At 40.4% G+C, this 14,559-nt stretch overlaps 1 protein-coding gene across 2 annotated transcripts in view; it reads right to left on the bottom strand.

Annotated features, from left to right (window-relative positions):
- MAN2A1 (mannosidase alpha class 2A member 1) overlaps positions 1–14,559 on the bottom strand; it is a 208,032-nt gene that overhangs the window by 135,246 nt on the left and 58,227 nt on the right. For both annotated transcript variants that reach the window (XM_044947248.2, XM_025292149.3), the window contains exon 4: positions 6,272–6,443. In XM_044947248.2, coding sequence (XP_044803183.2) covers positions 6,272–6,443 — 172 coding nt within the window. The remainder of the gene's footprint in view (positions 1–6,271; positions 6,444–14,559) is intronic.

Here is a 14,559-nt window from a genome sequence, read left to right on the forward strand (position 1 = left end):
GGAGTGGTCAGTGTCAACACTGCAAAGAAATCCCCTAGGAGGACTGAAAAGTACCCACAGACAGAGCAGCTCATCAGCGCTCCAGGCTTTTGCCCCTATCTGATGCAGCGGAAGCCAGAACTGAACTGAATGAGAGGGGGAGGGACAAGCCAGGACTGGAGGGCGGGCGCCGGGACGGAGTACGTGCTTTCTGAAGTAAACCTGCACCTCTGCTTCACTACTAGAATCAGCCATCTGAGACACGGGCACTGCTCTGACTCCTCTGATGAAACGCTGTGTATCTTTAGGCTCTAAATTCGATCCAAACCTGCACTTTACTCTGAACATCACAAGACACACTGTGACTTCTCATCGCTCTGCAAATTTTATAGCAGCCTTTGGTTAAATACCATAAAATCTGACCTGTATAAAATGTATAATAAATTAGCTAGTGTAAGAACTTTAAAGGTTATTTTTCCTAGTGAACTCAAGATATAGAATGTATGTAAGTTTGCAATACGTTTGCAATTGTATTATTTAAGAAAGCAACCTCAAACATTCCTGATTTCAGTAAGCAGAGATAGTTATTAGGACAGGGTAGAAGGTTTACTTAACTATAAACCTAAGAAAAAAAGATGTAAGGGAATGGTAGAAGGATGAAAGACTGCAGGCCTGGCAAAGCAATGTAATCCAGAAGCCTGGTCAAGACAATATCTAACTCATACATTTGGAGCCTTATTTCATATCAGAGGTCCACACAGAGAAGCTGGTCAAGATACTGGCAAACACATAAACTGTTCTAGGTTCCAACAGTTCAATGGGCTTCTCACTTCAACACTGGTCTCAGTAGCAGAAGCAAATGCTATGTAAAAACCCTTTCAATATCTCAGAGCCCAGAGGGAAAATGAATATGTAACATGCTGGGTGACAGTCAAAGGAAATGCTAAGGCTAACGTTTCAGCTGTTTGAATAAGGGTCCACATTTCTATGTATTATAAATATCACATAGTATTTAAACCGAATTTAGCTAAAAAATATTCAAATATGAAGTTTAAAAAGTAAAAAGAATGTTAACATACCAGTTATTTTCAAAATAAAACAAGAGTAGACAGAAAATGGGCTGATGATAACAAGGCAGTTTCTGTTAAATCCACTGTCTATGTGTTACAAGGAGGAACCATGACTATACTTGATTGAGTCACATAAAATAAAGAAGGTAGATGTTGTCTGCATGAATCTCCTTTTAGTTAACTAGATTTTTCATTTTAAAAAGCTTATAGAGCTGAATACTGCTACCACAGGGGGAAGAGTCAAACACGTCATTGCTAGCATAGATTATGAGGATCACTTGAGCTATGTTTCTGTTCAATTCCCATAATCAATTGGTATTCTTCAGGGACAATAAAAGCTTACAGAGAACTCTGCTAGAATTAACAGGTTCTTCTCTGCAACAGCTAGCTTGCAAATTTAGCTACAGACATTTAATCCGTAGATTCATCTTCAAAAAGGGAAAAGCAAACCACTGCATAAGCATTGCACTAGCAGTCACAGCACAATGCTGTCAGTGAGGCCGCTAGGTGCTAATGATGCCACAGGCGTCAGTGATGCCAACAGGACAAGCTCAGAATCTAAAACAGCGGGAACAAACGCATGTGTCCTTTTTCTTCCTTTCTGGAGCCCTGCTCTTCAACAAAGGAACTGAGGAGAAATATTTCAGCTAAAACATCTACTTCTGCTTCACTGCCTATGATAAAGCCTTTGACTGTGTGGATCACCACAAACTGTGGAAAACTCTTAACAAGATGGGACCTTGTTAAGACCACCTAACCCGCCTCCTGAGAAACCTGTATAAGGGTCAAGAAGCAACAGTTAGAACTGGACATGGAACAATGGACTAGTTCAAAATTGGGAAAGGAGTATGCCAATGCTGTATGTTGTCACCCTGCTTATCTAACTTCTATGCAGAGTACATCAAGTGAAATGCTGGGCTGGAGGAAGCACAAGCTGGAATCAAGATAGCCGGGAGAAATATCAATAACCTTAGATATGCACTTGACACCACCCTTAAGGCAGAAAGTGAAGAAGAACTAAAGAGCCTCTTGATGAAGGTGAAAGAGGAGAGTGAAACAGCTGTCTTAAAACTCAACGTTCAAAAAACAAAGATAATGGCATCCAGTCCCATCACTTCTTGGCAAATAGATGGAGAAAATGTGGAAACAGTGTCAGATTTCGTTTTCTTGGGACTCCAAAATCACTGCAGATGGGTGACTGCAGCCACAAAATCAAAAGACGCTTGCTTCCTGGAAGAACAGCTATGACAAATCTCGACAGTGTATTAAAAAGCAGAAACATCACTTTGCCAACAAAGGTCCGTCTAGTCAAAGCTATGGTTTTTCCAGTGGTCATGTATGGATGTGAGAGTTGGACTATAAAGAAAGCTGAGCACCAAAGAACTGATGCTTTCAAACTGTGGTGCTGGAGAAGACTCTTAAGAGTCCCTTGGACTGCAAAGAGGTGAAACCAGTCAATCCTAAAGGAAATCAACCCTGAATATTCACTGAAAGGACTGGTTCTGAAGCTGAAGCTCCACTACTTTGGTCACTTGATTCAAAAAGCCAACTCTCTGGAAAAGACTCTGATGCTGGGAAAGTTTGAGGACAAGAGGAGAAGAATGACAGAGGGTGCGATGGTCAGATAGCATCACTGATTCAGTGGGCATGAGCTTGAGAAAACTCAAGAGAGATGCTGAAGGCCAGGGAAGCCTGGTGTGCTGCAGTTTATGGGGTCACAAAGAGCAGGACACAGCTGAGTGACTGAATAACAACACGCTGCCGCTGCTGCTGAGTCACTCCAGTCGTGCCTGACTCTGTGAGACCCCGTAGACGGCAGCCCACCAGGCTCCCCCGTCCCCGGGATCCTCCAGGCAAGAACACCGGAGTGGGCTGCCATTTCCTTCTCCAATGTATGAAAGCGATAAGTGCAAGGGAAGTCGCTCAGTCGTGTCCGCCTCTCAGCGACCCCATGGACTGCAGCCCACCAGGCTCCTCCATCCATGGGATTTTCCAGGCAAGAGTACTGGAGTGGGGTGCCATTGCCTTCTCCAAACAACAACATATCAGCTAGCTTTCTTCCCCACAAGCAACACTGACTGACTCTGAATGGGAAATGTATTGGGGAGGCTGTCGTGGGCACACAGGACTGAGGGCAAGCTACAAGTCCAGGCTAAACAGAGGACTGGAAACCGTGAGAAGGCATGCCACAGGCACGACAGGGGCTCTGCCACAGGGCAGGAAGCCTCTTGTGAACGCACCAGTGCTACAGTGGATGGCCCCAGCCTCCCCTCCATCCTGTTCCCTTCCTTTCAGCTGTCTACCTTCACGTCACTCTCCAAGGACTGACGATCCTGGGAAATAATATACTGACTGGCTGAGCTCAGATAACAGCTGACCTGTCTGACCTGGGGCAGGAAAATGAAAGATGTGACTTCTGTGTTTGGAGACCATTTCCTAAAAGGAAACCAGGTGAATGAGATGGAAGCAGCAACCAGTCAGAAAAGGAAGGGATGTGATTGAAGTCACACTGTCTGTTTTGAAACAAATTCCAGGTGTGGATACGTTATTCCTCATAGGATGGGTTTAAAAAAAAGAAGAGAAAATGTTTGGACACATAAACAACAATATAAAGAATCCAGAACTAAAGGGTAATTAAAAAGCATAGTTAAAACCATGCATTTGAAGCCAGAAAAGAACAGGCTCTACATGACCGATAACTGAATGTGAAGTGGGAAGAAAAAACCTTGAAAAAAATCGCATAAAATGCAGTAAATATAACAAAAAAATTAAAAAGCATATGCCAAAGAGAGACCAGAAACAACTAGATAACTGAATTATAAGGAAATGAAATAAAACTAATCAGTAAGAGCAAAACAGATAAGATGAAAAGTATTTGAATTGATAGATGAAAAATTTAGTAATAAGTTATACATACCTAGATATATGGCAAAAGAAAACAATAATACAGTTACAGATAATTTAGGAAAAAATATCATATTAACACAATAACACATAAAAATGTGAATGCTGGTTAACAGCAGTGTTAAAAGGCAAATACAGAGAGAGAAATACTTCTTGTTCAAGTAAATCAACTGGCCCATTTAGCACTAGTTAAAAAACAGGCAGAAGGAATTAAATAAAAACAGAAAAGTCAAGAGTAAATATCAGTACAGTGCAAAAAGTTTTTTAGGAAACAAGTGGGGGTACAAAAACCAACAAAACTAGTAAGCGCTTCAGCCAATCTAATCAAGATAAAAAATATAATCAGGTCCCACCAAATAATAAGGAAAAAAACCTACAGATGGAATAAAATCTTAAAATCTGCACAATCTAAGTAAAACACTATAAAATAATAATTTAAGAAACTATAAAGCATTATTTATATTCAAGGAGCAACATAAGACCTAGACAGACAGAAAAATTTGTCTTTAAACTTAGTTAAAAAAAAAACAATTACATATCTGACAAGCACCAATTCCATAGAGCATTACAGGGCAGTTCTTAATTTTTGAAAAGTTGCAAACCAGTGGATAGCTTGATTTTAATTAAGGATGTGTATGTGTGCATGTTAATATAAATCAGCTGCTAACATTTCAACTTAAAAAGTCAATACATTTTATGTAGTGTCTTGGAATCCCAGCCTGCCGTGACTGACCGGAAGACTGTGCTGACCACCGTCTCCTGTGGCCACGCTGCAAGCGAGGAAGAGGGGTCGGCCTCTGGGTGCCACAGTTACTCCTGGTGAGTGCAGGACTCTCAGAGCCTACAGCCCTCACTTCTGACATCTTCTAACCACTCTTGTAAGCATTTTAAGGATGCTGTCAGGGAAGAAAAAATGTCTGATAGATAATAATGGAAAGCCAATTCTCCCGAAAATACCTTTAAACATTTAGGTCAATACCTCTCAAAATCTTCCCCCTCTTTTTTGGGAGATAGAGTAGGAAGAATTAATCCCAAAGCTCTCTGGGAAAATTAAGCAGTCACTCATGAAAAGAACTTTTCAATAAAGAAAAATAAAGGAAGATTTAAACTGTTAATGAAACACCTCATAAGCTTGCAACAATTACAGTTACACGGAAAAGTCTATGAAAGAGGTCAGAAAGCCCAGAAATCAATGCTTATTTAAATACAATAAAGATGGCACTTCAAGTCAGTGGAGAGAATGAATGTGTAAGGGAAGGGCTTATGGGGCTGAGGCTGGCCTGGACGGTAAGTGTGGCATGTCCCGCTGGGTGACCCCATCGGTACAATCAAGACACTCATTGGACTCACTGCACAGGATTACTGCAAAGAGTATCAGTTATCGTTTGTAAGGTACTTAACACAGGAAGCGATACAGTAGGTGGTGCACATGTGACACTAAATAAGTAAAAAAAAGTAGTTTATGCTAAGACAAACCCTGAACTCCCGGAAGCAGGGCGGGTGGCGGGAGGAGGGAGACAGCAAAGCAAAAGCCCCCATCACACCACATTAAAGAATAAACTGGAAGGTTTATAAAAGGGAGCAGTAAAAACACTAAAGAGGGGGGGAAAAGATCTCCTCTTAGGCTAAGACTCGGGTATGACAGAAAAGCCAATATCAAGAAAACAGATCAATACATTAGACTACATAAAAACTTTTGAAGTCTATTTGTCAAACACTAAGAATTAAGAAGAAATTTAAAGGTTCATAAAAAATAAGGGTTTATATGTGTGCATAAGTACTCTTAGAAATCAGTAAGCAAAGTACAGGATCAAGCAGTTCACAGAAAGTTCTGCCTGCATACATGAGAAAACATGTAACACTATCACTAATCAAAATTTTATCACTAAGCAAATTTTCCAATACTTAAATTGATGTTTTAGAAAAAAAATTACATTGCAAATATGCAGAGAATTTCATCTGCTAATATGCAGAGAAATTGGTACATTTCTAAATGAAGAACACACTGAAACCACCTTTACAGGGATCACTTTGATTTATATGCTTCAAAAAAATCTTTAAAACATTAAGCCCCTTTGACGTAGTAATTCCATCGCAAGGACAAAGCTGGAACATAAGAATTTCAATGGAGAAGTTTCAGGTCACTTTTTCAGAAATGAACCAGAATCAAGGTAATAAAAGGATATGGAGAAATATTTTAAGTTTCATTTATAAAGCTAAGAGTTTTCACCTTCTGAAAAGTCAACACATGTTTCACTGCAAAATTAATGTATTTAATATTACCTAATTTCAAAAAGCAATAGTTTTAAACAACAAACCTTTTAACAGCATCCTTCTTCTGAACATCTATAGCTTCCCACCACTTTGAAAGGTAAGAGATCTCAGACCATATAAATTTTCTCCGTGGGTCTTCTTTCAACTTGACAACCATATTATTAAAAATATACTGAGTCTTCTCTCTAAAGTAGTCATCAAAGGTCTTCAACCAACCTAAATTAAGACACAAATATATCACAAAGGTCTGATGTAAACTCAGTCACACTCAATTGCATTTTGTATAACCTTAGGGGTTTCATTCATACAAAGACAACTAAAAATTTAGCAAATATTTTCAGTTAATGAAATTCCACTGAATGGACATGAGACTCAAAAAGCCACTAATACTGAAATGATAAAAAGACTCTGAAAACTGTACAAATTCAGATATCAATAAGAAAAATGAGAAAGCTGAAAAACATTTATTCATACTTAACAATTACAGTATCTAATTCAACTACTTATAATTTATCTCTAATTTAAGGAATTTTTTTTTAATTAAAAAAACCCAAACAACATTAGCAAGTTGGACGTAATACTCTTTTAATACAGAATCAAAATTTTATTCTCTCTGCTGCTGCTGCTCAGTTGCTCAGGCCCGTCCAACTTTGTGACCCAGGGACTGCAGCCCACCAGGCTCCACTGTCCGTGCGATTCTCCAGGCAAGAACACTGGCGTGGGCTGCCATGCTCTCCTCCAGGGGACCTTCCCAACCCAGGGCTTGAACTCTGGTCTCCTGCATTGCAGGCAGATTCTTGACCACTGAGCCACCAGTGAAGTCCGTTTATTCTCTCATAGCACATCTAAAATTTCTTCTTCATTAAGTACCCAAAACTAAGAAAAAGAAAATCACAAGTACAAAGTGTATCAAAAGCCTAGAGACAGAGCAATAAGGTAATTACAGAAATATTATGAATACTAACAAGAAGAATTCTGCCAAAAATGGCCATGAGTTCCCAAAAAGCTGCTCATTATTCTACTTTTTTTGAAGAACAAATTGACAATAATCAAACAACAAATGTATACACATCCATATAAAGTTGTTTTCAAAAAAGAACTGCGACAACTCAGTTCTTTGCCTTTTCCTACGACTTCTCAAATATCCTGGAAATTTTATCTAAAGACATTTACAATTTGACTATTAAGAAACATTTTTAACAAGATCTATAGTTCCAAATGCAGCCCCATCCAGCCAAGTAATAAAGCAACACGACAAGAAGCTGAGGCAAAACACACACAGCCGTCAATCCCACCTACTGGTGGGAGATAAAATGTCCTCGGTGAGAATCACCTCTTATCTGTGACATCTTACAGGAAGGGGAGTTTCTATACAGACAGGCAAAACTGCTGTTCTATTGTTTCCAAGTCTCAAACATGTGGGAGGTCTAAAATACAAAGGGTCCCATGAGCTATTTCTTTTGTCTGTCTACAATTAAGTGATAGTCAATGCATACTATATTTGCTGACAAATAACAAAAACGTGCAAGGGCTGAGCAGGCAATATACTCTTGACAATGCAAACATGAGATTCTAATGGGCACTGCCACTAGGACTGCATTTCTCCCTTTGGCTTTAACTGAAATCTGTTCATTCTACAATTATTTATTGAGCACCCACAAAGTGATGGGTATTGGAGCTATGCGCCAGATAGGATATAGTTTAAAATATTCGTTAAAGAACTTTCTTGACGTGGGACACTTTTAAGCTGGGTGTCACCACAGAGCACTACCTGAGTACTTCAGCCTTTCCATGCCCCAGCTACAGCGCTCGGCGGCTCGGCGGCGGCTACAAGCGTCATCAGCCTCTAACTCCAGCGCTCTTGCCTGCAGAATCCCAGGGACGGGGAGCCCGGTGGGCTGCGGTCCATGGGGTGGCTAAGAGGCAGACACGACTGAGCGACGTCACGTTCACTTTTCACTTTCATGCACTGGAGAAGGAAATGGCAACGCACTCCAGTGTTCTTGCCTGGAGAATCCCAGGGACCGGACAGCCTGGTGGGCTGCCGTCTATGGGGTCGCACAGAGTTGGACGCGACTGAAGCGACTTAGCAGCAGCAGCAGCAGCCTTTAACTACCCAAGCTCAGGACACACTACAGCACTTGATGACATGGCTGCAGCTGCCGTTGTTATTATAATAATCATCAGCCTTTAACTACCCTTTTCACATCTCTACAATCAAACCAGGTCAAAGGAGAAATAAAAGATATTCCTAATTTCCAATTTTGAAAAGTATACAATTTATTTACAAATTAAATAAACGGCTCCACATCTTAAACATATTGGTTACCCAATACGTTAGCATAGAACTCATTCTATGTCCCTTTAATAGGCTGGATTTGTCCTCTTGAAATGCATACGTTGAAGTCCTAACAGCGAGTAACTTCAGAATATGACTGTATTTGGACATAATGTTGCCAAAGACAGGCTTCCCTGGTGGCTCAGAAGGTAAAGCGTCTGCCTGCAATGCAGGAGACCTTGGTTCGATCCCCAGGTCAGGAAGATTTCCTGGAGAAGGAAATGGCAACCCAGTCTAGTACTCTTGACAGGAAAATTCCATGGACGGAGGAGCCCGGTAGGCTACAGTCCATGGGACTGCAAAGAGTCGCACATGACTGAGCAACTTCCCTTGTCTCCAAAGAGATGATGAAGATAAAATGATGTCATGAGAATGGAGCCTAATCCAGTACAGGCATAACTTGCTTTATTGCGCTTTGCTTTATTTGGCTTCACAGATGTTGCATTTTTTATAAATAGAAGGTTTGTGGCAACCCTCTGTCAAACAAAGAGATCAGGGCCATCATTCCAACAGCATTTGCTCACTTTATGTGTCTGTCACATTTCAGTAATTCTATTCTAAAATTTTTAACTGTGATCATATTTGTCACCATGAACTGTAAGCAGCGATCTTGACGCTACACCTGCAACTGCTCCGGGCTCCACGAGCCACGCCCGTGTAAGACGGTGAACTGAGTGTTCTGACTGCTCTAAAGGCCGTTCTTCATCGCCCCCCTCCTCCAGCCTCCCTATTCCCTGAGACAAAATAAAATCAAAAGTAGACCAGTGAATAGCCCTACAATGACCTCTTAATGTTCAAGTGAAAGGAAGAGTCCCATATCCCTCACTTTTAATCAGAAGCTAGAAATGATTAACCTTAGTAAAGAAGGTTTGTTGAAAGCCAAGATGGCCAAAAGCTAGATGAATTGCCCTGAAATAGCCACGCGATGAACGCAATGGATAAGTTCTTAAAGGAAATGAAAACTGCTACTCCAATGAACACATGAACGATAAAAAGCTAAGCAGCCCTATTGCTGATATGGAGAGTTTTGGTGCTCTGGATAGAAGATCAAACCAGTAACACATTCTCTTAAGTAAAAGCCAAACCTAGACCAAGGCCTAACTCTCTCCAGTTCTATGATGGCTGAAGGAGTTGAGGAAGATAAAGAAGAAAAGTCTGAAGCTAGTAGAGGCTGGTTCATGAGGTTCAAAGAAAGAAGCCATCTCCGTAACATTCAAGTGCAACAGCAAGGGAAACAGCAAGTGCTAATGTAGAAGCTGCAGCAAGTTATCCAGAAAAATCTAGCTAAGATCATGAACAAAGGTGGCTACATTAAACAAGACATTTGCAATGTAGATGAAAGAGCATTCTTTGGAGGAGATGCTATCTCAGACTTTGTTAGCTAGAAAAGAGAAATCAATGCCTGGCTGCAAAGCCCCACAGGACAGGCTGACTGACTTGTTAGGGGATAATGTAGCTGGTGACTTGAAGTTAAAGCCAGTGCTCATTTACCATTCCAAAACCTCAAGGGCCCTTAAGAATTATGCAAATCTATTCTGTCTGTGCTCTATAAATGGAAGAGCAAGCTTAGATAACAGCAGGTATGTTTACCATAGGATGTACTGAATATTTTAAGCCCATTACTGAAATCTTCTACTCAGAAAATAAGATTCCTTTCAAAACAGTCCTGCTTATTAACAATGGTCAGCTGGTCACGCAGGATCTCTGATGAAGATACACAACAACATTCACATTGGTTTCATGCCCACTCATACAACATCCATTCGGCAGCTCATGGATCAAGTACTAATTTTGACTTTCAAGTCTTATGCTTTAAGAAATACCTTTCATAAGACCATACAGCTGTCATAGATGGTGATTTCTCTGATGGGTCAGAGCCAAGTCAACTGAAAAACTTCTGGAAAAAACTGACCATTTTAGATGCCATTATTAACATCTGCAATTCATGGGAAGAGGTCAAAATATCAATGCAACAGGATTTTGGAACGTATTGACTCCAGTCTTCATGGATAATTTCAGGGGTTCAAGACTTTAGCAGAGGAAGTCACTGTAAATGTGGTAAAATTAACAGTGGAGCCCAAAAGGAATTTCCCTGGTGGTCCAGTGGTTAAGACTCCAGAAGACCCTTGAGAGTCCCTTGGACTGCAAGGAGATCAAACCAGTCAATTCTAAAGGAAACAACCCCGAATAGTCATTGGAAGGACAGATGCTGAAGCTGCAGCTCCAATACTTTGGCCACCTGATGCAAACAGCCAACTCATTGGAAAAGACATTGATGCTGGGAAAGACTGAAGGCAGGAGGAGAAGGGGACGACAAAGGATGAGATAGTTGGGTTTTATCATCAACTCAAAGGACATGAATTTGAGCAAACTCTGGGAGATGATGAAGGACAGGGAAGCCTGGCATGCTGCAGTCCATGGGGTTGCAAGGAGTCAGACATGACTGAGCGACTGAACAACAAAGACACCACTTTCTACCTAAATTTTAACACAAGTCAAAATTAATCCGAATTATTTGACTTATAAACTCAATTAAAAAAAAGAACTACCAGCAGTGAAATGACTCTGAAATTAATTTCATAATAAAATACAAGCATAAGAGGCAAATTTAGAAGAAATAGTCTTTATGACGTTTAATAAGTTAAAGGCTTTTTTAAAATACGACTACTTATTTTCATAAGTTATACTTTGTGATGAACTCAGGCCATTTCAAAGAATAGTTTATCAGGGGAGTGTTCATAGAGGAATCACAGTGACTGATTAATCCATTTTGCCTTCAACACTTCATTCGCCCTTCAACAATCATGCAGACAATATGTCAAAGATATTTACGAGAGCTAGAAGACAAGCTCAGAGATGTCAACTTAAAAGGCTTCCATAAAACTCATCTATAATAGATATGAATACCACTACAATGCAGCACAATTAATGTAGAATGAACAGAAAGATAGCCTCTTGCAGTTTTCAATACTGCGTAATATAACAGTAAATTAGCTTTTATTGCTCTTATACAATAGAGTAATCAAGTATTCCCTTTTACACTGAATTGACTCTTTCTTCTCTAAATTACTGTAAAACTCCAACTGTATATTAACATGAGACCAATCACAAAGATAGCATTTTAAAAAACTTGTATGGGATAAATTTTTGTAATATAAAATTACATTCCTATGTCGAGATTTAATAATCTTGGGACATTCAGATGCAAACTGATTTACTTAAATGGTCAATTCACAGCCTTTTTCTTTCCCTTGAATATACTTAGAAATTGAAACAGGGCTAGAACAGCATTAAGAATACCTTTCAATTTATCCTTTTACATTCTAACAACACCATCACCCATAAAACAGCTAATCACTATTTTAAATAAGTGGGGAAATGTTAAAAACAAAGAGTACACAATTAGAAGTTTTATTCAGCCATAATTCTAAAGTCATTATCACTATTTTATCAGAAAAATTTTTAATTTCTAAAATATAAAAATAACACAGTTGAAAACTATTGCTTATTCTTAATCATAAATAAATACACACCTAATAACTGTTCACTAACAAAACACAATTTATTTTTTAAATTGTGGACTTGTGATCTAGCTTAAAGTCTGTAGGCTTTGTGGGATCTGAGGTCTGAGGAGCGCTTCGTCTGTCTGGTAGAGGGCACATACAGGACCACCCAGGGGCCTGGGCAGGAGCGCCTGCCCTGCGCACTGGACCCCAGGGGTCTCCCTGCTCCTCCTCTGAGCCCACCCTTTCCACAAGACAAACCCACCAGGCAAAGGCCATGCCCACCCACTGGCTGTGTGGTGCCCTTCTCAGTCCCCAGGGCTTGGATATCCGCGTCTGATCATCCCACAGCCAGCTTCTTGAGCCTCCCAGGGCCTCTGCTAGGCCACCCCTGCCAGGACAGATGAACTTGCAGGTGGCCAATAGCCTGGCAGTAGCCAGGAGGTGCAGTTTGCAGGGGTGTGGGAAGAGGGCTGGGGTGTCTGCCAGAAGAATCCTCCTGGGTTCAGGCAGGGCCGGGCTGCCCAGAGGCTAACGCTCCCCACAGCAGCACAGCCAATGCGGAAGTGCAGCCCAGGCACTCTAAATCCTCACCTGGCCTTCCAGATCACTGAGCTATTATATCCTAAGGCAACAGGAAAAGATCTATTTTATTTAGCAATGTATTAGTTTGATTTATAACGTTTAAATGTTTACACATAGTGTTTGAAGGCCTCCATGTACTTTTGCCCCAGGTCATGCAAGTTTTAGAAGTGAGCCTAGATAAACAGTGCAAGCTGAACTTCAAACAAGTCAATTCTCATGACTCTAGCACCTGGTACAGTCCACAACAGCAAAAGGTCAGTAAGTACTTGATAGATGAATGAACTGTATGGCTAAAAGGACTGGAAAAAATATGCATGTGGAGTAAAAAATGCAAATTTACTACTTCAACTGAAAATGAAACCAAAGGTCAAAGACACCACATACTTTTAGCTCTATTATGTTCACAGTCCTGATACTAACCCAATAATCTTTGAACAATATCTCTAAGTTTCTATTTTATATTTATAAAGGCTCTGTCAGCCCTAAGATGATTTAAAACACACACACATCCGGAAGAAGGCATGCCCCTCAAATCATTGTTACACTGTTAAGGTTTTAATTGCTACAATAATGACTTTTTAATGAGTACATTAATTCCACTCATATAGGTACCAACTGTTAAGAAAACATAAAAAGATTCTGCGATATATCCAGATAATAAACACTGAAAAAAATCCAACATGCTTCAAGTAATTTCCATTTTAACATATTTTCAAATTGAAAAATATAAGTAGAGTTCATTAAAAAAGAAAGCTCCTTTATTTTAGTAATTAAGTTATTCTATATTAATAAATGATCAACAAGTTTCTTACATCACTTGTCAAACCTTTCAATGTTCAACTGCAACGTCCAATCCTACACTTAAGGGGTTACAAACAACTTTAACTGATGTTACCATAACTCACATGCTGATTAATTTTAATTCCAATATTTCTAGTATAAAATAACCTTACTTTTCCCCCTGATAAACTGTGAAAGAGTTTTAATTAACTTTCTGTTCTGGTTTATTCATTCAAACACAATCCAAGCATCTAATAATGACAAAGCAATAAAGCTAAGTTCAATGAAAACATTTTACAGTGAAAATATAAACAAAATGCTGTGAGAATAAAGAAATGTAAGTTCCTATTAGAAGAATGGAAGAGAGATTCTTAGATTAGATGTCATTTGGTTAGAGAGAAAAGGGGGAAGCTTCAAACAGAGGCAAGAGGAGCCGGAAAAGACATTAAGCCAGGAAATGATGTATCAATTTCAGGGAGCAGAAGGCAGTTGGGTATGGCCTCACTGCACCTTACACAGTGGGAATATAGTAAGATACTGAATAAACAGAAGTGAGATCAGATCACTGAAAATCTAAACCATCCTTGCTTCTCACCAAAAACTTAGAAGGAAGTAAGTTAAGGTTTTCTGAGCTGGGTTTTCAAAACTATCTGTACTGTGAGTGTAAAGTGAAAGAAAGTGAAGTCACTCAGTCGTGTCGGACTCTTTGCGACCCCATGGACAGTAGGCTACCAGGCTCTGCCGTCCATGGGATTTTCCAGGCAAGAATACTGGAGTGGGCTGCCATTTCCTTCTCCAGGGGATCTTCCCAACCCAGGGATCGAACCCGGGTCTCCTGCATTGCAGACAGACGCTTTACCATCTGAGCCACCAGGTAAAGAATAAACTAAAAGGTAAAACGGACCGTGTAGAAGCACGCTGGCTGTGACGGACTGCGCAGAAGTGCAGCCAAGAGGAGCTACCCCAGGACCAAGGTCTGGGGCAGCCCCCGAGACGAGCTACGCCACATCCGAGGTCAGGGGCGGAGGCCAAGAGGAGCAACCCCACGTCCAAGGAGCTGCAGCTGCATGGGTGCAGGAGGATCGAAAGGAGCTACTCCACGTTCAAGGTCAGGAAGGGCGACCTC

This window comes from Bubalus bubalis, chromosome 9, assembly GCF_019923935.1.
Source record: "Bubalus bubalis isolate 160015118507 breed Murrah chromosome 9, NDDB_SH_1, whole genome shotgun sequence".
Taxonomy (NCBI): domain Eukaryota; kingdom Metazoa; phylum Chordata; class Mammalia; order Artiodactyla; family Bovidae; genus Bubalus; species Bubalus bubalis.